Source organism: Myotis davidii, unplaced genomic scaffold (genome assembly GCF_000327345.1).
Source record: "Myotis davidii unplaced genomic scaffold, ASM32734v1 scaffold100, whole genome shotgun sequence".
Lineage (NCBI taxonomy): Eukaryota > Metazoa > Chordata > Mammalia > Chiroptera > Vespertilionidae > Myotis > Myotis davidii.
In genome coordinates this window covers 625451-647249 of record NW_006292691.1, presented here as the reverse complement: position 1 = coordinate 647249, position 21799 = coordinate 625451, and the positions used below count along the sequence as shown (strand labels likewise).

Here is a 21799-nt window from a genome sequence, read left to right as displayed (position 1 = left end):
TGATTCCGGAAGCAGGCCTAGGCGACCTCAGGGACTTCAGGTCCTTTGCTAAGATCCTGCACCTCAGAACCCTCATCCTCAGAACAAAAAGGTACCCACAGGGTCCAGTTGAGGAAGGACTGCCAGAGGGGTCCCACTATCTGGTGTCCAGGAGGCCTTGTGGACAGTAGCTGGCTTCCCCCTCAGCGGCATGCTTTTGTGCAAGGACATCTGGGGCCCACTGAGTGTCAGGCCTGGCCTGGGGGCTGAGGAAGGGACAGGACAGCATCCCGACCACTGAGGGACCTCAGGCCAAGGAGGAAGCAGACCTGTTTGCAGTCCTGGACCAGGCACCGCACGTTGGGTAGTTGAAGAGGCCCAGGAACTGTCTCCCTGTGGTTCCCACACCCGCTGGCTCTGGGCAGGATGGACCCAGGCCTCCAGACCAGCCTCTGTCCACCTGGGTGGGTGGGGAGAGAGGCCTAGGCCGCCTCTGCCCTCCTCTCCAGGTGACCCACATTCCTCTCTGCTGTAGTCCAAGCTCCCCTTGGAGAAATAGCTAGGGCCTAACCAATGGGGCAAATAGACGTTGGTCTGAAGCTCTGTACGCAGGCGTTCTGGGAGCACCCACAAAGGTTTCAGTTGCTCTAGAAACCCTGGCCCAGGTTGATGCCAAGGAGAGGCCCCACTGAAGTCCCCTAGGTGGACAGAGCCAAAAACCTCTCTGTGTACATCTGGCAAGAACCAGGCCTGACACCAGAGAGGTCACTCAGGGAATGGGCAGGTAGCCCAGCACCTGGCACAGAAGGTGACAGCACCAGGCTGGCCTGTGATGTGGCTACCATCTTGTAGTAGTCTGGGTCACATAACAGGACCCTCACCTGACGGGAGCCCTGGCAGGAGGAGTAAAGGGACAAAAGTGGGCAGAGGATGAGCAGGGTGGCCAGGGAGGGTGGGAACAATTCAGCACCTTCCAGAAATGCAGTTGCGGGGCCGTTCTCAGCGGGCACTGGGGGCGCACTCCCTGCCCACCAGGACCCATGTGGGACCTCTGGGGTGGAGGTGCAGGACTGGGAGTTGCTGAGTGACTTTTCTGGGCCAGTCCCTACCCTACACAGCCAAGACAACAGATGCAGAAGAGGCCACCTGAGGATTCCGGGAGGCTGTAGGACAGTCAGGGAGTGCCTGTGCAGAGTCCTCCAGTTTCAGGTGATGACATATTCATCAGAGCCAGTAGCAGCTCACCCCCCAACAGCAGGAAGGCCCGGCTGTGGGAGACCCCCATGCAAGGGCAAGGCTAAAACCAGAAAGCAAGTGGTCCTGGGTCCACCCCCCACACTGGGACATCTTTAAGGCCAGAGCCTACACACCCACTCACCAGGCCTGCAGAGTCCTGCTCCAAGAGACAGGGTGCCCAGTGCCCCCATCTTGGCATCACCAAAAAAGGTGTGGTAGTCATCTTAGAACAAATAATGGGAACCAGATGTCTGACCACCCCAGTAAAAGAAAGCCCCCCAGACCCATTGCACACAGGACATCAGAAGGCAGAGCATCACACTCAAACACATGAATCTTTAATGTCACATCAGAGAAAGACTGAGCCAGGATCTATCCCAGCAGATGCTGGGCTGGTGAGGACTTCCATAGGGGCCCCCACTGTGATCGGTACCCAAGGAGTGTGGGTGGCAGAAGTGGACAGTTCTGAGTGTCCACAATGGACAGGAAGTACTGCCCCCACCCCTACCCCCTGACTATGGCACACGTGTAATGCCGTATCTCCAGGTTTCCTCACTCTGGGGATTTGTGGCTCACACCCACACAGATTCTGTAGCCAGCTGGCAGGCAGATGCAGCCTGAGTGCCAGGACCCCTCCCCAGGGGCTATAGAAGCATCTGCCCAGAAGCTGCCTGCTTCTGCAAGAAGCCAGTGAGGGGAGATGGAAGATTTGGCCAAAGGGGCTGTTCCTGCAGGGACACAGGGCAGGCATGTGGCAGGAACAGGGCACTGGGTGGGTGGGCACTCAGCTTCTAGCAAGGCAGCTCAGAGCACCCCATATGGCCTGGCTTCACACAGGGATTCTCGAAGGCATGTGGTTGGCTCCTCCTGCAAAGCAATCTCCCCAGGGAGCATCACAAGTAACACTGTGCAATTTAGAGCATGGGGAGCATTGCCATCCAGCTTCCTAGGGGGTCCTGCCTCATTGGGGCTGTTGGTTTGGGCCAGGAGTGCTTGCTTGGATCCCCCATACTGGCCACTCCAAGGAAGGAGATGCTTGGGGGGGTCAAAGTCTCAGGAAGTGTTGAGTGCAACCTGGGGGAGTCCCTCCACCCAGGCCAGAGCTGGACCACCAGGGAGCAGCCAGACCTGTCAGCTCACCCCACTGAGAAAGGAAATGGTGGGCAGAGGCGGGACTCTGCAAATCCTTCCTGGACAGGGTCTGGGTCTGAGGAGAGTCAGGGGGGTGGGGCTCCTGGGTAGACCTGGGGGGCGAAGGGCATTGGGCTAACAGTGCCATCACAACAGATTGGAAGTGCGTCCTGAGGCAAACAGAGCTCATTTTGGAGCACAGGCCAGCTGACCAGGCTGGCCACCCCTATGACCTCAAATTCAACCTCATAGTTGGGAGGATATGTGACAGGCAAGGCCCGGTGGGGCCTGCAGAGGTCCCAGGTGAACAGCGGGCAGGGAGGGTAGAGTGCAGGGCCACATGCTACCTGACAGTCAACACCACCCTGGCAGGGTTGAGGGCTGACCATGTCGCGCAACGGTGCTGGGCAGGCTGGTGGCCGGGTACCTCAGTCCTGCTTGTCCCCTCTCTGCCTCCAGGGGTAGATGAGCTCCCCGAAGAACAGCTTGCGGCACAAGGAACCCCAGGAGTGTTTGGGGTGGCAGCCACAGCTGGGGAGGCGGTAGGTGTGTACCACACGATTGTAGGGCAGGGGGTTGATCTGGAAACACAAGGGTAGCAGTCAGCCCCCAACTCCCTGGGGCTTGAGCTCTCTAGGCCTCAAAGCCCACACAGGGGGTTGGGGGGTATCCCTGGGGCCAGCTCTGTGCCAGATGTGCTCTTGCCTGTGATCCATGGGGTAGGATGAGCAGCTCGGGAGGGAATGACCTGTTCTGAGCAGGCTGCAGGGAGGAGAGTGGGCTGGGCTGGCAGAGTGCAGACCACTCCACCACAGGACTCAGGGAACTCCCAGGGGCCTTCTCAGGGACACACCTCACATGAGAAAACAACACAGGGCACCGGTTGCCTCCGCATCTGACCTCTCCCAGTGACCCTCAGGCCAACCCCACCAGCCTGGACCCAACACTGGTAACCAGTGAATCATCTGGGGGTGAGGGTCATCTGGCAAGTAGCCTGCTCCCTCCTAAAGGCCTGGGGCCCCAAGACTGTTTCAGATAAAAGAGTCCAACAGAGAACAGATGTGTGTCCCGATGCCTTCACCAAGTTTGTGCTGTTCTGCCTGGAACAAGAGCTTTTGGAGCCCAGGGCAGGACTCAGGGACCCATAGCCAAGTAGGCAGGAGCCCTAGACAGCCAAATGCATCTGACAGTGCAGGGGATCTTGTCCATGGGCCCTACTGGGGAAGGTTCCAGGCAGAGGTCACGGTGCAGAGAGGCCTTGGGGGTGGGAAAGCCTCCCTTTGGGCTGTACCCCTCAGCTCTGCTGGGCCCTCCGGCCTGTACCTTACCCTGGGCCCGTGATGCTCTAAACCCAGGGCAGCAAAGAGGGGCGTGATCCCAGCTGCCCAGGAACACGGGCAGCATCCCGGGGTAAGAAGAGAGATGTCCGCAGACAGCCGTTGAGGGGTACGCGGAGGCCTTACCTGCATCAGAAGGCGGAGGGGTCTGCCAACCTCATGCTCCAGGACTTGAAACTTCACGCCAGCTAGAAGGAGAGCAGGTGCTCCTGAGGACGACAGTGGCCTTCCAGGGCTCCCAGGGCCCAGAAGACAGCCCCCATCAGTCCTCCTCTGTCAGCAGAGAAAGGCGTGGACAGAGGAGCTCTGGCGGTGGAGGCCCCTTCACCTCTGGGCAGCACTCTGAGGGCTGCCCGCGCTCTTCTGTCCCGCCTGTCCTTCCCATATGCCTCTTTGAATGGGTTGCTGGGCCAATATCAAAGCTTCCTGCACAAATCCACTGAGGGAAAAACTGAGTGTCTGGCTAGCAGTGGAGCACAGCCTGTGCTGTTTTCCAAATGAGACATGGGTTTTCCCATGGAGCCAACAGGCACTTGCTGGGTGGCGGCCGTCCTACTGGCATCTAAATGTCTTCCAAATTCTATGTGTGTGGCCAACTGGGACCTACCATGCCCCTGGCCTGCAGTTTGGACACCCACCCCTGGGCATTCCCAGGCTGAAGGTTTTTTGAAAAGAGAAATAGGAGCTAATTATTATTTGATGAAGAGGCCCAAGGCAAATTCAGGGAAGAGAGGAGACAGCGGCATCTGGGGCCTTTAATGTGAAGTTAAAACAACTCTACTCTGGCAGTGAGCCAGGGCATGGGGGAGGAGGGTGCCGAGTCTTGGTCTCTCCACTTGTGTTGTCCTGGCATTCTGAGGTGTAGGCTGGGGGCTGAGTGAACCTGGGCAGCACAGTGGATGGGTCCCTAGCCTGGCCATCTGTAGGGAGAGCCTTGTAAAGAGGGTTTAAGGGCATCCAGCAGACAGACTTTAGGTCAAAAACCCGTGGAACAATCATATTCACATCCTCTGGCTCTGAGCTGGCTGGGAGCAGCCACAATGAGCTCTTGGGTGTGTCCCAAGCTGCCCAGCTACAAACTGGGGTCAGGGTCTCCTGGGCATTGTGGTCAACTTGGGGGCCACATGAACAACTGCTGGACAGGGGCTGTGCTGGAAATCTCCAAGTGCTGTGTTCAAAGCCCCTACACCAACCCACAACCCTATGACCAACTGGTGAGGACAGCCTCCCCTTAGATGCATGTGGCCAACCCAGTGGTTAGTATTAGCATAAAAATGGGCAGCCACTTGCACAAGGGATGGCCGGGGCAGCTGGGATGAGGGGCGCTGTCCCAGCAGACCACTGTACCAGGTAGGAGTACATTCTTGTCACACAGATCTAGCCAGTCCAGCATCTTCCATCCTGGCATGTTGCCTCCAAAATTGAGAGTTACCAGCAGGCACACACAGCCCCACACAAACACACGAGCACACATCTTTTCTGAGCCACGTGCAGGTGCTATCTACACCACTGTGGACAGACTCAGGGCAGATATTCACACTTGTCACAGAAAAGGGTGAAAAAAGGAACTATCACCCCTGAAACCTAAGCCCCAGCTGGGCCCTCTACCTCCAGCTCAGTGCAGGCAACTGATCCAGCAGACGGCCTGGGACCAGGGGTCTCTGTCCTCCCTTCCCACCCATCCCATGCACTCCACTGCTTCCAGGCAGGAGGCACACATGGTGTAGTTGGTGTTTCTGCAGGGCTCACAGGTGTGTGCCTGCCCACCCAGCACAGACCTACCTGAGAGTCTGTAGGGCCGGCAGAGCCGCAGGCCGAGCGCATACAGCGGCAGGGAGTTGATAAGGTCCACGAGCAGATGAATCAGACCCTGCACAGTGACCACCAGGAGCCGGAGCTGCAGCATAGACAGTGCTCAGGGCCTCTGAGCCAGGATCGTGGCCAGAGCAGAGCAGTCTGACGGGTTCTGGGCCACAGTGAAGAGTGACCAGGGACTCAAGAGCCTTGGGAGAGCATTTATCCCACTCTGAGGAGGGCCCTAATCCTGTTCCAAACCTGAGACGCAAGCACAAGGAGGCAGGGAAGCAGAAGGCAGGAGAGGGTGGCCCTCCCACAAGGTCAGAAGAGATGGTGCTCTGATCCAGGGAAATGAATCACTGGCCCCTCGGCCCAGGTCACCTAGGTGCTGCTCCCCTCCTTCTGAGTCCCCACCACCACGCCAGACATGGGGAGACTACCACCATGACCTGCCCACCTTGGGTCCAGTCCTCCTTGTACCCACCTAAGTGTCCCAGTGCGGTGGGTGATGGCCCCCAGGGTAGAGCCCCTATACACTCCAGGGCCCAGCACACACTGCCCAGAGAGTTTAGAACAGCCATACCCCATTGGCCTACAGCCTGCCCATAACTGCAGGCTGGCAGGCACATCTGGCAGTGACCACTCTAAGCGCTGCGGGCAAGGCCCCTCAGCCAGGTGTCATGCCCCGAGTCCCCCATAGCTCACCAGGGTGAACACCAGGTAGTACAGGGCCGTGGTGGGGAGCAGGAAGACCAGGATGGTGAACAGCAAAGTCCCAATGAACAGCTGCCAGGAGAAAGGCACCCTTGGCATCAGCTGGAGCTCACACTGGGGACAGCCCCCTGCTTCCCTCCAAATCGAGCCCACCCTATAACTGAGCAGAAAGGGGATGCCTGCCGGTAGGACACTGGCTTCCTGAGACAACTCATGAAAGCCTGCTGATGACAGCTCTCTCCAGCACTGGGGGGGAATGAATGCATGCCCTCCAGACTCAGTGATGCATGGGAGTTGGGGGCAGAGAGAGGACCAGCCAGTAAGGTGTACAACCACATACACCAAAGACAAAGTGTTGTAAAAATCATGCAGTAAAAGACACGCCCTGGAGGGCAGCACTCAGGTTCCATGTGTTAGGTCTGAGCAAGCTAATGGGATAAGCCAGAACCAGGAACCCGCTGCCTGGGTCACCTCCAGCGTCCCGGGCCTAGGGTCATGTCTAGGGCCCACTGCCAAGTCACTTCTAGTGCCTGCTGACCACTGACTCCCTAGGGCCCAGCAGCCTCTTAAGAGCAGGGTCCACCACCCATGGGGATAAGGTTCTGCACTGCCTGAGGTTCCCACATGACCCTGCATCTTGCAGACTCCCCAGGTCCCCCGGGGTTGATGCCGACTCTGTGGCAAGTGAGCTGCAGGACAGGAGCAGGCTGCTTCCTCATGGTGCCCACGCAGCTGCACTGGCCAGGCCCATTTAGAGGGGTTGGCTGGACTGGAGCTGGGAGGTCACACTGGCCAGTTGAGGCCAGAGTGCACCCTCCCCTGCATCCTGCTCAATACCTGGTCCAGGTCATAGGAGCAGGAGTCCACCCGCTGGCGCAGAACATTCCACTTCTTCCCTCGGAACAGGCGCCAGAGTGAGGAAAGGCCACAGATCTTCAGGCAGTACAGCCTGCAGGACATGGGCGCCATCAGGACTGGGCCTGGGTACTGCACCACCCCTGTAGCCACCCAACCCCAGGGCCTGTCTGTGGTACCCAGGGTATGGAGAGCTGCACTGGGCCAGCCTACAGGGGTGGGGAGCACACACCCACCTGGCACCATAGACATAGAAGCAGTAGATGTGGAAGGTGAGGAGGGCGATGATGTCCGACAGGATGGACAGGGCAACTGTCAGGCCCAGGCAGGCTGAGAGGCCCATGTGCCACAGGATTCGCTCGATGAATGGGGACATGAGGTGGATGTAGCCTGGCAGGAGGGGGGTCAGCCCTGAGGGGGTGCTCAAGAAGGTCCTGGTCCCCCACAAGTCCTCACTGAGGACGGTGCCTGAGTCTTCTGGAAAGTGTGAGTGACAGACTATGCCACTGGCCATCCCTCAGTAGAGTAGCCAGCCTAGCACAGCTGGACTCCACACACACTGGATGCCAGGGGGGCAGGAAGCAGAGACCAAGGGGATGGTGCCAGGCCTGGGCCCCACGGCCCTGCCCAACCAGGGCCCATGCCCCTGAGGGCACAGGCTTTAGGAGCCAAGTCAGGGATCCCTGGGAAGTCCCATGGCCCACCCACCCCCAGCACTCACTGATCCATAGGTGGATGTGGTACAGGAAGAAGCGGCCCAGCACCTGGTCCAGTGCCCGGTTCATCTTGAGCCCAGCAGGTGCGCCCATCAGCCACTGCAGCAGGTGCTGCAGCTCCTCGGCCACCCACTGTGAGGACACAGGGGCATGCTGTCCACAAACTGGGCCAGCCCATCTGGGCAGGCAGAGGTAGCCCGGGCCCCCTTCTCCAGGTATCTGGACTGCCATCTTCTATCATGATGGGAACATTGGATTTCCCACACTTGTCTGGCCATGGAACCCCTCTTCACAGATATTCTGGGATTCGGGGCTGAGAGGCACAACCTATGATGCCAGTAGTCTCTCCCTGGCCTTCTGGATAGGTAGCCCCTGATGGGAATCAACCTCAGAATAAAGCATCCTTGCCCCATCTCACCACTCTGGCCACTGTACCCACAGAAGCCCTTAGCCCCAGACTCCAGGATATGGGACAGACCCAGGCTCACTGTGAACCTTGCAGGGGGAGCCTGTGGGCCCACCCAGTCTTCCTCCACCAAGAACCCACCCCACCACCAGCCACAGCAGAGGCCTGGGCCTGCTCTGGGTGGATGACCTCAGGTGAGGGAGAAGGTGTCCAGCCTGTCAGGGGCCCAGGTAGCAGGTAGGAGGATGGGAGGGTCCCCTAAAGGGAAGGATACATGGGGACCCAGAGTCAGTCTTGAGATCAATGTCAAGTGAGGGCCAGAGACAGCACAGGGACCCTCACCAGCAAGCAATGAAGCTGACCCGTGAGTGTCCTGGCTGCCCTAGGAGGAAAGCCGATGCCCCTGTGCCATGCCGGCTCCAGTGGGCAGGCCCTGAGGACTCTCAGCCAATGCTGTGGCCACAGTAGTGACATCCCTGCATCACAGTCAGAGATATGCCACCACCACCATCCCTACCCCCAACCCCACCTGCCTTGCAGGCCTCTCCCAACCCTGTGTGAAGGCCTCAGCCGTATCAGGAGCAGTGAGAGGGGGAACAGAACATTCTTTATAAATAGAGCTTATTTAATATTTAAAGGATAAGAGCTTGGCAGAAGGAAGAGGCTTTCATTTTTCAATTAAATATTTATATTTCTGAGCAGTTTCGCAGAAAGGGGGTCTAGGGTGAACTTGGCCACAGGCAGAGCACAGAAGAGCAGGCAAAGTCGCCAAGCCTCTTTCCCAGCCCCCAGACTCTCCTTTCTCCTTCCTCTAAGCTGGGCCACTCTGAGAAGCCATGGACACGCAGCCTGTGGGGGCTCCTGCCCACAGAGTCCGGTCTGGCCACAGTAGGCCCAGTAAACAACCACACTGGACGCTGATGACGGCCAGAGGAGGCTGAGCCCACAGGGCCACCCAGTCAGGCCTCAGTCACAGAAGGCCCCGGAAGAGGCCGGTGGGTAGCTTAAGAGGCCAGAGGGATTGCCCTAACCAGGAAGCCAAGCTCCCAACAGAAGTGACAGGGTCTTTGGCTCTGAGGAAGGCAGGCAGAGAAGCTGAATGCATCAGGGGGAACCCTATAAGGATGATGTGGTGGGGAGGAGGGGAGTAGCACCCGGGCCCTGGAAACTTTGCCCAGATGTGCAGGGCAAGTCCAGCAGCATAGCAGATGAGCTGGTACCTCCGGCTCTCAGCATGGGAACTACAGAACCAATGCTGGGAGCGAGGTGACCACTGGAGGATGGGAGGCCAGAGCTCAACCGTGCACAGACAGCCCTGAACACACAGGTTTTCATGATGCTGAGCATGCAGAGGTCCCAACCCAAAGGCAGTCAGGAGAGCAGAAAGGCATGCACTGGGGGCGGCAACAGGAACACCAGGACACTGGGCCAGGCCCAGGGAGGTGGGCTCCCCCTAAACCGCTTGACCACAAGGTGGCCCCACACACACACGGCCACCTTCAGGAAGAGAAGCTAGAAGCCAGGAGCTGCAATTTGACCCAGCGTGGGAGGTGGGCACCTGGCAGATCCAAGTCTCCACGGCTCCTAGGGAACTGGTCCAGGGTCAGTGAGAAGGATCGCTCTTGTGACCACAAAACGTGAGGGGAAGAGCTGCTCTAGCTGGTTGAGGGGCCTCTGCTACCCCCAGGAAGGCCCCCCCCCCCCGCCCCCGGAAACAGGGACTGGAGTCCAGACCTGGCTCCACCCCATCCAACTCACATCAGCCACGGGAACAAGGGCATCGGCCAGCTGCCCAATGCGGTCCTCCCCATGGAGCCAGGACAACAGCGCGAGGCCTAGGGCCACGTCAAGGAGCACGGAGACAAGCATGTTGGCTTTCCTGGAAGGACAGGTCCAAAAGGAGTGGACGGTGAGGGAGGCCTGGCCAGAAAGGGTCAGCGAGGAGGGGTCTGGTGCAGAGAAGGGGAGGGGAAGGGGCTTAGCCTATGGCACATCTGGCCGCTGCCGAGAAGACCCCAGGAAGGCCCCGAACCTCATCAGCTGGGAGGCATTCTCGGCCTTCTGGGTGCTGAAGATGAACGTGAGCTGCTCCAGCCGATGCCTGAGCTGCTCACACGTGGAGAGCTTGCTGCAGATGAAGGACAGTGGCCACAGCTTGAATACCCTGTGAAGGAGCAGAGATGGATGGGCCCTCAGCTCCTCCTGGGCTCTCCTGCCTGCCAGGGAGCAAGGGCTGCCTCAGTGTTATCAACAGGCCTCACGGTGCAGACAGGAAGCCAGGCTCAGCCGGAGTCCCTGGTGGCACCAAACATCGATGGCCACACTGTGAACTCAGCAGGGCAGGAACACGGGTGGGAGGGCCCAGATAAGCAGCCCAGTGGGGCTCATGGCACATTCACAACCATTAACTGGGAGCCCGAGCATCTCACAAAGAGCTGATTCCAGGCCAAGTGCACCCGGCAGTGGAGAGAAAGCACGGTATTGTCACCCAGCGCCTTGCCGTGCTGGATGGGGGATCCTCGCCAAGGGTCTCTGGGCTGCCCTGGACTCCCAATGGGACTGACTTCTCTCCAGGCAAAGGAAGCACTGAGACGCTCCCACAGACATTCAAACGTTGAGGGGACACGCTTGCAAGCACAGATGAAGACAGTGCTGGGTTGCAACTCAGCCATGCCCAGAGCCCCTTTCCACTCACAACCTTGCTGCCGGCAGGGGAAGAGAAAGGGCTGGTGCACGATACAGAGCTACCCACAAGCCGCACTTGGACTCTTCAAAAGGAAGAGGTCCAACCTTGAAAGTTTAAAGGTTTCATCTCCAATCTATGAGCTATGACCAAATCCAAAAAATGAAAAAAATAATAAATTAAGAAATAAATGGCCCTAACTGGTTTGGCTCAGTAGATAGAGCATTGGCCTGCAGACTGGAGGGTCCTGGGCTCGATTCCAGTCAAGGGCACATGCTCGGGTTGCGGGCTTGATCCCCAGTAGGGGGCATACAGGAGGCAGCCGATCAATGATTCTCTCTCATCATTGATGTTTCTCTCTCTCTCTCTCCCTCCCTCTCTGAAATCAATAAAACTATATTTAAAAAAAGATTTTAAAAAGAGAGAAATAAATGAAACGTGTTCAGCATACCTCCTGCCCCCTCCCCACCAACTCCAATCAAATGGAAGGTGGCCTCGCACTGTGTGCACAGACCTCTGCCTGCACAGCAGTCTCCCCAGGGTTCAGACCAGCCCTGGGCAGCCTAGGCCCCAACAGCACCCTGGGCCTGTCCTGGGGGAAACAAGGGGCTTCACTACTGCACGGTGACGGCCATGACTCATCCATACCCACCACCAGTCCTTGACCAACATCTGACTGATGGGTTAATCCAAATTTGGGGCACATAAGTAGTCATTAACTTTTCCTGGGTTCTTTGAAAGCTGTTAAAAGCTAAAAACCTTCTCTCCCCAAAATTGTAGCTAGGCCCAGACATACTTTCACATACTTCATTCCAAGGGAATCATGAAGCTCTGAAACCCCCCATTCCCTGCAGCCTCCACAATCTACGGCATGTCCACACACAGCTGCCAAGGTCTCTCTGCCAGAACAGGCTCTGCCCTGATGAGCAGGCAAGGTCAGTCCCCAAACCAGACAACTTAAACCCCTAGACCTAAGGGGAGGGGGTGCTCCCCCACCAGAGAGATGGCTTATCACAGCGAGAGGGGCCCCTACAGCCCAGCCAGAACTCCCTGGTGCTGCCCCACACTCCCCAGGGCCCTTAGGGGCTTTTATAAATCCCTTGGCCAGGCCTGCAGCCAGGAGTGTTCCAGGTGATTCCAGAGTGGCCAAGGCTGGAGACCACCACACCACACCCATGACTGTCAGTGAGTGGAGACACCCCCACAGCCTCCAGGGCCGCCTCTCCTGCTGGTGCCGGGACAAGGGAGTGGGCGGGCCTAATGTGTTTAGGACAGTGATGGCGAACCTTTTGAGCTCGGCGTGTCAGCATTTTGAAAAACCCTAACTTAACTCTGGTGCCATGTCACATATAGAAATTTTTTGATATTTGCAACCATAGTAAAACAAAGACTTATATTTTTGATTTATTTTATACATTTAAATGCCATTTAACAAAGAAAAATCAACCAAAAAAATGAGTTCGTGTGTCAGAGGTGACAGGTGTCATAGGTTCGCCATCACTGGTTTAGGAGGATGAATAACTCCCAGGCAGGGTACACAAGCCCTCAGCCAGGAACAACCCAGTCTGTCCATTGTCTCACCTCCCTCTCGAGGGCTGGAGCTGAGGTTCACCCAATACCCATACACTGTGGGTCCTACGCAATCGCTGAGGTTGCCAGGAAGCCTGGCTCTTCCTCAGGAGTGCGGGCACCAGAACAGCAGCCACCACCAGGACGCCCTCTGAGATACCAGGAGAGGAATTATGGGAAAGCTGAAGTGTGGAGGACAGCCATGAGCCTCCAAATGACACTGCCCGGGCCTTCACACTGAGGGGGTGGGCCTAGGACTTAGGAGTCTGACTCCTTCCTACCCTGGCCCCAGGGGTACCTACCGACAGGTGCTGGCAGCTGAGATGAATGACAGCAGGTATGCCATCAGCAGGCAGACGGGCCCCGAGGCCTGCTTGGCCAGCTCCACGAGAATGCTGGCCTCCACTCCCTCTGACTGCCAGTGGCTCAGCCGCACGAGGCCCTCATCAAACCGGTCACTTCGGAAGAGTGCCTCGCTTCGTGCCACTGTGTCGAAGACAGCAGCCAGGCCCCTAGTGCTGGCCGTGGCATCCCCGGCCTGGTGGTCAGGCAGGGCTGTGGGCGGGTGCAGCTGGGACAGCAGCACCTTGCGCTGATCATAGAAGATGAGCATGACTTGGTCTTCGCCGGGGGCACTAGGGGAGGTAGGCACCTGCCGGTGGGTGGCCTTGCAGCTCCAGAACTTGCTGCCCCGCTCCCGGCACAGCTGGAGCCAGGGCTCGTGGGAGAAGATGGCGCCCAGGCCCTCCAAAAAATGGCCCAGGCTCTCCTCGGGCTCCTGCCGACGGTGGCACCAGGTGCCCAGCACAGCCACACCTACTCCGCTGGCCTGCTGCACCTGGGCCAAGAGCTCCTTGACCTGGATGGGGATGAAGGGAAAGTGCACCACGGCCAGGACCACAGCACTGTTCTGCTCGGGGACCCAGCGTCCAACCAGCAGGCCGCTGTCTGCTGAGGCACAGCACGTGGGAAAGAAAGCCTTCAGCACCATGCTGGGGACACTGGAAGAGAGGGGAGAGGCTCAGCTCAGAGCTGCTGCCGCCGCCAACACCAGCCTCCATGGCCCCAGGGGGTGGCATCCCTGTGGCTAGAGTCCATGGCCAATGTGTGGCACACACACTCTGATGGGCCCAAAACCCGCTGGTTGGAGTAGCCCAGTTTGGGGCTTGGCCATGGAGGCTGGTGGGGGGGTCCCCGGTTGTCCATCTCCCATGGGCACTGCCCTCCCTTTGCCCTGGGCTGTTGTGAGACAGGCCCCAAATCACCCCTTATCCCCATCCCAAGGCAGGTCAATGCTTTCCCCCATTTCAGAGACAAGCAGGCAATTACATGACCTGCTCAGTACCACTCACAGGGGTTTTGAAGATAAACAAAAGGTTTTAACTTTCGTTTTTAAAGACACTGATTAGTTTTTTATGTTTAGCACACGGGAAAATGTAGTCTCATTAACAATTAAAGTAATGCAAATTAAAACTCTCAACAACCTTGATTTACTTACTAAGCTACCAAGAATAAAGATGAACATTTAAACAAATTGCTGCTGGGCTGAGGGAAACCAGACATGTGCACACTGCTGGTGGCTGTGGGCACTGGTGCAGACACCCCAGAAGGTGCCTAGAAATGTGCCTGGTAACCTGAGCCCACCCTCCTGCCCAGTGAGCCTCCTGGAGGAGCCTCAGTGCTCAGAGAACAGGCTCAGCTCTCACGGGGCCTCTGTCCGCACCTGACCCTCAAGCTATAGCCATGCCCATCCTGCCCTGGGAGCCCCATCCACCCGCCACTTCAGGGAAGGGCTCCCAACAGGGGAGTGTTTCCTCTCATCACAGCTGAGCACCTTCTTTGGGAAGTATTCTTCCAACCCTGTGGCTATCACAAGTGCGGATGGGAGTTCACTAGCCCTGGGGAATGGAAAGACACCATCATCTTCTCAGGAGGAGGGACACCAGCCTTCCTGGCCCCTCACTACCCTCACATGGCCTCTGAGCAACAAGAACAGCCCCAAGTGGGAATTCTGTGGGACCCTGAGCCTTAATTTGTCCAGAAGCAAGCTCACTGGGGATGAGGGTTTCTCAGCAATCACCTCGTTCTTCCACCTGAGCCCCTCCCAGATGGGGCCTGACCCAGCAGGACCTCCCCCAGCATGGACTGAGGGCATTCATATTGAGGTGTGCCCTTTCTCAGACACTGGTGGCCCCCACCTCATTGGCATAAGGGGCAGAGCAGCCACCCTGAGCTAAGACCCCCAAGTTGGAGTCCATACTGGAGGGAGAAAACACAGGCCTTGGACTGAGCCTGGGGCTCCCCTGGCCCTTGGGGATAAGGGGAAGGACACACACATGTTGGGGCAGTGACACTGGGAGGCACAGGGAACCTTTTCCTGAGGACCAGGGGGCACTGGGGGGCCTCACACAGACACAAATGCCCAGGGTTTCAGAGGCCACTGATGCAGCTGCTCCTCTCCCCTGCAGGTAGCCAGCTTGGGACTGGAGGGTTGAGGCCTCTCCCAGCCAGCTTGTGAAAAGGGCCTCTCACAGCTATGGTTCCAGCTGAAAGGGCCCCTTTGAGTCCAAAGGCCCCTCCCCCAGTGACCAGGGAGGGCAGGCAACAGTGTAGCCGCCTGGAGCCAGATCCCCGTGGCCATCATCCAGGGCATCCAGAGCCAACTGGTCTTCCTGAGCCTTCTGCAGGGACTGCCCTCCTGAGAGGACAGAGCGATTCTGCCTGTGAGGGACCCAGTGTGTCTGGCTTGACAACCACCCGGGGGACCAGCCAGCACAGTCCAAAACCTCAGTGCCAGCCTGTCAGGACACACCAGCTCAGCCAAATGCCACCATCACAGCCTTCGTGGGGACGGCTTTCCCAGGAGCTAAGGAAAACTGCTCCTTTGGGAAGTATTCTTCCAGCCAGGTGGCCACTTACAAGTGGGGGTGGGGGGTTCACTGTAGAAGCAGCGGCACAACTGGGCCAATGGCGGACAGGTGCTCTGAGGGAAACTGACTACACGGTATGTTCACTGTGGGAAAATCTGTCGCCTTGTACACATTGTGCTCCATCTACAAAGTTTACCGGGATAAAAGAAAGAAAGAAAGAAAAAAGCAGCAGCTGCTCATGTCTAAGAAAAAGCAGAGAGCAGAAGTTGATGTTCTTATCCGTGGGGCAGCGAGAAAGAACTCTTAACAGATTATGGAGCAAATTCCCAGCCCTGCTCCCACCTCAGCCTCTGGGAGTGAGGAGCACAAAGGAGTCTGCTCAGATCAGACAGCCAGGAAGAGATGAAAGAGCAGGCGATCGATAGCAGAGGTGCAGATTCGGAGAAAGCAGGGCGGTAACTTGGGCAACATGCACACCTTTAAAGACTAATAAAAAAACACACCCCACAAACAACAAAAACAAGGACCCATACCTAGAAAAGCCTCCCGTTAGAAATGGCACCAAGTTCCCTTGTGAAACAGTCCATTCCCAGATCAGCCAGGATCTCCAGGACGCTCGCCCCACGGAACCGGAGGCCAGTCTACCTGATGAGGTCCAGCTGCACGCCCCCCTCCCTCATCCTTTGCACAACTGATTCCGGGACAGAGCCCGGGTATGGCTGGTCAGGGGCATCTCACTGGTGTAGTGGTTCTCAACCTTCCTAATGCCGCAACCCTCTAATACAGTTCCTCATGTCGTGGTGACCCCCAATTTCATTGTTACAAATTGAACATAATTAAAGCATAGTGATTAATCACAAAAACTATACGTAATTATATATGTGTTTTCCGATGCTCTTAGGCGACCCCTGTGAAAGGGTCGTTCGACCCCCAAAGGGGTCGCGACCCACAGGTTGAGAACCGCTGCGTGCAACCAACCCTCCTCCGAGAAGCCTCCCAGGCACGGCTCCTCAATAGCTCACAAGAACTAGTTTTTAGCCCATGCTGTTTGTGTTTAAAAAATGCATTTCCCATGTTTTGTGAAGAGTGCCTCTCCCCCTCTGGTTCAGAAGCATGGCCATGAGTCTAGGATTCTGTTGTTCGCCCTTCACTGCAGTCAGGGACCAATACACAGTGCTGACAGCCCGTGTCCCTGACCCTGAATGCCCTTCCCCAGGGTCCACAGCCAGACCCAGGCTGGGTGGGTCAGCAGCGGGAACGCCTGGCCGGGCGCCCTTCACCCCACGGGGTGCTGAGCCCTGCCTCCCCACCAAGAGCACTCACAGGGCCCGGTCACAATCCGCCCGGCGCTCACTGCCCTCCTGGCCGGTGGCGGCCCCGTTTTACTGATGCTGAAACAGAGGCTCCGAGTGGCAAGAGGGCTGCGCCGGCCCCGGGGGAAGGCTTTGGGGGACCCTTCCGCTCCTTCGCGGGCGCCTGGTCCCGCCGCGATCGGGGCGTTGGGGTCCACAGCCCCGGGCCTGGGGGCGTGGGGAGGCGGGGGGGCCCCCCAAGGTCACACCACACGGACGTCAGCCCTCCCCGCGAATGCTCACCGGCTGCTCCCGAGAGCCGTGCCCTCGGGCGGTGGGTGCGGGATGAGGTTGGGGATGGCGTTGGGCGAGCCAGAGCGGACGACAGCAGCCGCAGTGCCAGCCCCGCTGTGGCAGTGCCTCGGGGCTTTTTCAAAGGCCCCCGGGCTGCCCGCCGGCCTTGCCCGAGAGTTCCGCGCAGGCAACGTTCCTGTCCCCGGAGCCCGGGGCAGGCGCGCGTAGTTTCCTTGTTTTTCCTTCCTCGAAGCGTCCTTGTTTCCCCTCAGCCTCCTTGCTCCCTACCCCGCAGCGTCCTTGTCCCTTCCTGCAGCATCCTTGTGGCCCCCAACAGTGTCTTTGTGCCCCCCTCAGCGCCTTGTGCCCCCCTCCAATCCGTCCCCAACACCCCTGCCTTCCAATCCCTCCACCTTCCCACAGTGGCTGAACCTCCCCGGGTTTCCGCATCTGAGGGAACCAGGCTTTTGAAGGTCTCCCACCCTCCCAGGTGAAAGGACACCTATGCCCTTCCAGAAAGAGCTGCCTCCCCACCCGCAGGCTGGCCCCTCCAAACACTGGTTTCTCACCCGCCCCAGAGACAGGTGGGCTAGGAAGTTGTTGGCCCTGGGAGGACCAGCCAGAGGCTTCAGGCATCTGATCTGATCATCGGGAGTGCGCCTTGCCTCTTCTGCTCTGGGCTATAATACCCTAAGACCAGTAGCAACAACTACTGAGCACCTCCTGCATACGTTTTACATTGACCCATTTAATGCCCCCGCCCATAGGGGCTGGGACGTATGGAGGGAACCTTATCAGAGGTGAATGGCCTAAAAACTACAGACCCCAATATCCTGGTGATAGACAGGAGCACCCCATCATCAGCCTTCAGGAGCAGGACCAGGCACTGTCCCCTCCCCCTGAAGACCTCTTGCTGGCACTAGGAGCCTGTCTGGGCATCAGACTCAGTCACCCGCACTTTCCCACCGTTTTGGGGCCTCCTTTCCCTGCTGTTTTTAAGTAGCAGGAATCTGTCTTCAGAGGAAGGCTCTCCTAGACTTGACCACTGCCTGGGACCCTCCCAGCACCTCCACCCAGGAACTTGGAGCTGTTTGGTCCTGGTTTACAGAGGAGAAAACGAATGATCAGACAGCCTGTGAGATAGTGTCACATGGGAGACGTGGCCAGGGCCATGAAGGCTCCCAGTCCAGCCATGTGACACACAGGGTAGCCCCTCCTCTGCCGCCCCCTTACCTCAGCTGGGCCACGAGAGGCTGCAGGAGGCTCGGAACCTGGGGCGTCTCTGAGGATGGGGATTATGAGGAGCCGCACCCCTGTCCAGGCCACCCAGCCCAGCCGCACCCTCCCTGCCTGCCTGTGACTGATTAGGAGACCGGGACTGGGGCATCTGGTGGGAGATCCTGCCTGGATAAGTGCTGGCAGCTTGTCCAACACGCCAAAGATCTCCAGGCTTCAGCTGCTGGTCCCACAGCTCAGGCCTCCTGGGCCCCGAGCCAGAGGGCCAGGGCCCGAGTGGACATGGGAGTGGTGAGCGCTGGGGTACGGTAAACTGGGGCATGGAGCAGACCCAACTTTGGAGGCTGGGAGGCAGTTGATCTGTGGCTGCTGACAAAGTCTGAATTCTCTCCCAGAGAAGACAAGAGGCCAGCCCAGGGCCTGGCCCACTAGGTGCTCAGCAAATGTGCAGGATCAGGAAGATATGGCTGGTGGCCCTGAAGGACTCTGCCTCTCATGGTGATCTGGAGGCCTGAGGGCTGGACCCATGCACAGTGAGGGGGCTGCTGCCATCTGAGTCCACCTGGTCAGGGCAGCTACGGGTGTTACATGTAGCTGGCCCCTGCGTCCATCACCATGAGCTGGCTCTGGAGCACAGAGGCCATCCCAAGGGCTTCCCCGGCCCCTTGAACACCATGCAGAGGCTGTCCTAGCCCAAGGGAAAGGGTCAGCCTGACACTGCTGCTTGCCTGCCACAGTAACGTTACCCTCTGAGTCAGTGGCCACACCCAGCAGGCTGCCAAAGCTGTGGCCCATCAGGCCCCCCAGGGAGCCCAGTGGCTGGCAGGCACTTGGACAAAAAGCCCCTGGAGGCCCCAGGCCCACCCAGCAGGGCCCCTCCAGACCCAGCCTGGAGGCTGGGACCAGCAGCTCCAAAGTGGGTCCCAATGTGAAGCTCTGTACAGCTCCAGGTACGTAGTCTGTTACCAGGAAGGGCATCCACAGCCAGACCCCGAGGGGCCAGGAAGTGCCCACCATCACCCAGTTCCGCGGGCACTTGGGAAGTGTGCTGGAGTGTGTGGACAGCCCTGTGGACAAGCTCACTGACCACCACGAGCGCAGCAGCTGTCACAGCCACATCTTCTGGCACGAAGCCCCTGAACCCTGGCGCCCTGCAGGACAGGTAGCAGCAGAGGGTCCCTCAAGGCCCAGCACAGAGATGCAGGGAGCAGGCCACCCAGGGAGCAGTGCAGACCCTGGGCCCCCTTCAGCCCCGCAGGCACCAGGATCTTCCTGAGCAGCTAGGAGTGAGCCGAGTCTCCAGGACGGTCCAGAGCAGCGGTTCTCAACCTGTGGATCACGACCCCTTTGGGGGTCGAACGACCCTTTCACAGGGGTCGCCTAAGACCATCGGAAAACACATATATAATTACATATTGTTTTTGTGATTAATCACTATGCTTAATTACGTTTAATTTGTAACAATGAAATTGGGGGTCACCACAACATGAGGAACCGGATTAAAGGGTTGAGAACCATTGGTCCAGAGTGAGGTGAAGGGCCTGGGGGCAGCTGGCCAGCTGGTGGGGAAGCCCAGAGGTCAGAACAGGAAGCCAGAAGGTGGTGTGCCACCAAGTCACTATTGTTGGGCCAAGTTTGGGGCTGCTAGAGAAAGCATGCCCCGCGGTGTACTGAGCAGCAGCTGCCTCAGTGCCCCTGTGCCCTTCCAGGCAGTGCTGGTGTTCTGTTTCTCCAGAGGGGCAACTGAGGCGTGAAGGTGGGGGTGGCAGTGGGGGAGGGAGCTGGATTCAAACTCAGCTCCACCAGGTCCTGAGCCTGGTTCAGCCCGCAAAGCCAGCAGCCAGCTGTGTCTCTAGGTTCTATTTTCCCAGCATGACGCCTGGAATGCGGTTCTGGGGACACGGACCATGAAGGTTGCTGCGGGTTTTGCTCTGAGACCTGAATGAGCTTGCGGGCATTGAGATGTCCCGAGATGGCGGTGAGGGTGACAGATGAGGCGTGTTTCTCAAACTCACTTGCCCATGAAACCGTTCCTTCCTTTAGGCAGGGAAAGTGACCCTTCTTGGGGACAGCCCCAGCCCCTGCCCATTGGTACCACACAGTCCCTGGAGACTTCCAACCGCTGCGGGATGGGGCCCGGGTCCTGTCCTACGCCTCCCCACCTGCCCTTACCCAGGGAGGCCAGTGGGAGTGCGGGAGACTCTGGACCCTGCTCCAGCAGCAGCCTCTGTAGTTGGAAACTAGAGTCTGAGGGAGGGGAAGGAGCCCCCTTGACATGGGCAAGGAGAAGGGGGCAGGAGAAGCCACTGGGCCCTATGGAGCCCTGACACTTCGCTGCGAAACCCCAGGACTCCCAGTGCTGCTACATTCCTGCCCTGGGGCCCTTGCCCTGGCCTCTGGGCCATTCTTCCTGCTGCCCCCGCTTGGCTGGATGCCACTCATGGTTAGCGCAACCAACCCCTCCCCAGGGAGGCCCCACAGCTGTCCACACCCCACACCCTTCTGCGATGTCAGGCATGGGCTCGCTCGTCAGAAGGCTCTGAGCAAATACCTGCAGATGAAGCGGTCCCACCCGCCCCCCAACCCACCCCTGTCCCCCAGCAGGACCAGAGTCCAGGTGGAGGACTTCCAGGGGTCCAACTTGTCCCCCAACCCCTACAATGAGCAGGTCGGGTCCTGTCTCTCTGTTTCCATTTCTGCACCGGTGAAGCTGGGGTGACCTCCCCCAACAGGGCCAGGCTCATGTCTGCCCTGTGGGTGATGAGAAATCAGGGAGCAGCAGACACGACACCTACAGGTGCCGATGGGAGGCCCAAGGCTCGGGGCCTGGGGGTTCTCTGGACACTCCTAACAGCCCACAGTCCCCTGCGGCTCCTCTGGGAAGCCCCTGGAAGCTGGAGAGTCAGCCTCTGTCAGCAACTCACAGCTCTCCCCGCCTGGCTGGCTTACACCCACCCTGGACACTGGCTCTTAACGCCCCTTGGTGGGGAGGGCGGCGATGCTATCTGCTGCCCGTACAGTTAATGGGGCAGCCACAGGTCCTGCTCCGACTGGCCCCAGCCCGGCTGGTCCAGCTTCAGGGAGCCGGGCGCAGGCAGGAACTGCCTTCCCTGGGGCTATTCCTGAGCGGGCCAACTCCCAGGGAGAGAAGTGATTAGCTGGGTCCAAGGGTCCCCTAGGAGCCCCTCCCTACCTGCCCCCACCCCAGCCTGTGGGAAAGGCCCAGTCCAGCCTGGTCTGCTGGGAGGGAGGCAGCGAGCTGTGAAGGCCACCCGATGCCTATCATGCCTGCAGGGGCTGGCAAGGGCCCAGTGGAGGCCATGCTGGGCAAGCAGCCCTGGGCCACAGAACGTGGGGAGCACCTTTCAACTGCGGTGGCAGCAGCCTCCAGCATGGATCTGACATCAGGGCTGCCCTGCCAGACGCAGGGGCTGGAGGCATGCCTGGAGGCCCTGCCCACCACCAATGTGCTGACACGCTGGTCTGACCGCGCACCTGCTTCTCCTTGCTCGGCCCCTCCCGATGGAAAGCCCCCCACTCTATCCCCAGACTCTGCCCCTCCAGGAAGGGCCCAGTTTACAGGAGGCAGGTCAGGGTCTGAAGGTGGACACCCGGCAGGCGGCCCAGGACACTGCCTGCCCGAATGCCATGGCTGGTCCATCTGCACGGGGGGAAGGTGTTCCG

At 58.6% G+C, this 21799-nt stretch overlaps 1 protein-coding gene and 1 long non-coding RNA gene across 3 annotated transcripts in view; one reads left to right on the top strand and one right to left on the bottom strand.

Moving 5' to 3' along the window:
- Positions 1 to 1531: 1531 nt before the first annotated feature.
- Positions 1532 to 18174, bottom strand: PIGQ (phosphatidylinositol glycan anchor biosynthesis class Q). Of its 2 annotated transcripts, none has more exons than XM_015565579.1 (11): positions 18113 to 18174; positions 12726 to 13424; positions 10204 to 10335; positions 9930 to 10050; positions 7771 to 7897; positions 7286 to 7439; positions 7032 to 7143; positions 6186 to 6266; positions 5466 to 5580; positions 3810 to 3871; positions 1532 to 2927 (listed from the first exon to the last, which is right to left on the bottom strand). In XM_015565579.1, the coding sequence occupies exons 2-11, from the start codon at positions 13412 to 13414 to the stop codon at positions 2775 to 2777; spliced, it is 1746 nt and encodes a 581-aa protein (XP_015421065.1). In that variant the 5' UTR covers positions 13415 to 13424; positions 18113 to 18174; the 3' UTR covers positions 1532 to 2774. The 2 variants fall into 2 exon arrangements, with proteins under 2 accessions (XP_015421065.1, XP_006766224.1); XM_006766161.2 differs by lacking the exon at positions 18113 to 18174 and adding an exon at positions 16889 to 17005.
- LOC107183481 overlaps positions 6843 to 21799 on the top strand; it is a 21850-nt gene continuing 6893 nt past the window's right edge. Inside the window, exons 1-2 of the long non-coding RNA XR_001514270.1 lie at positions 6843 to 6856; positions 15051 to 15056. This is a non-coding gene — a long non-coding RNA (uncharacterized LOC107183481). The remainder of the gene's footprint in view (positions 6857 to 15050; positions 15057 to 21799) is intronic.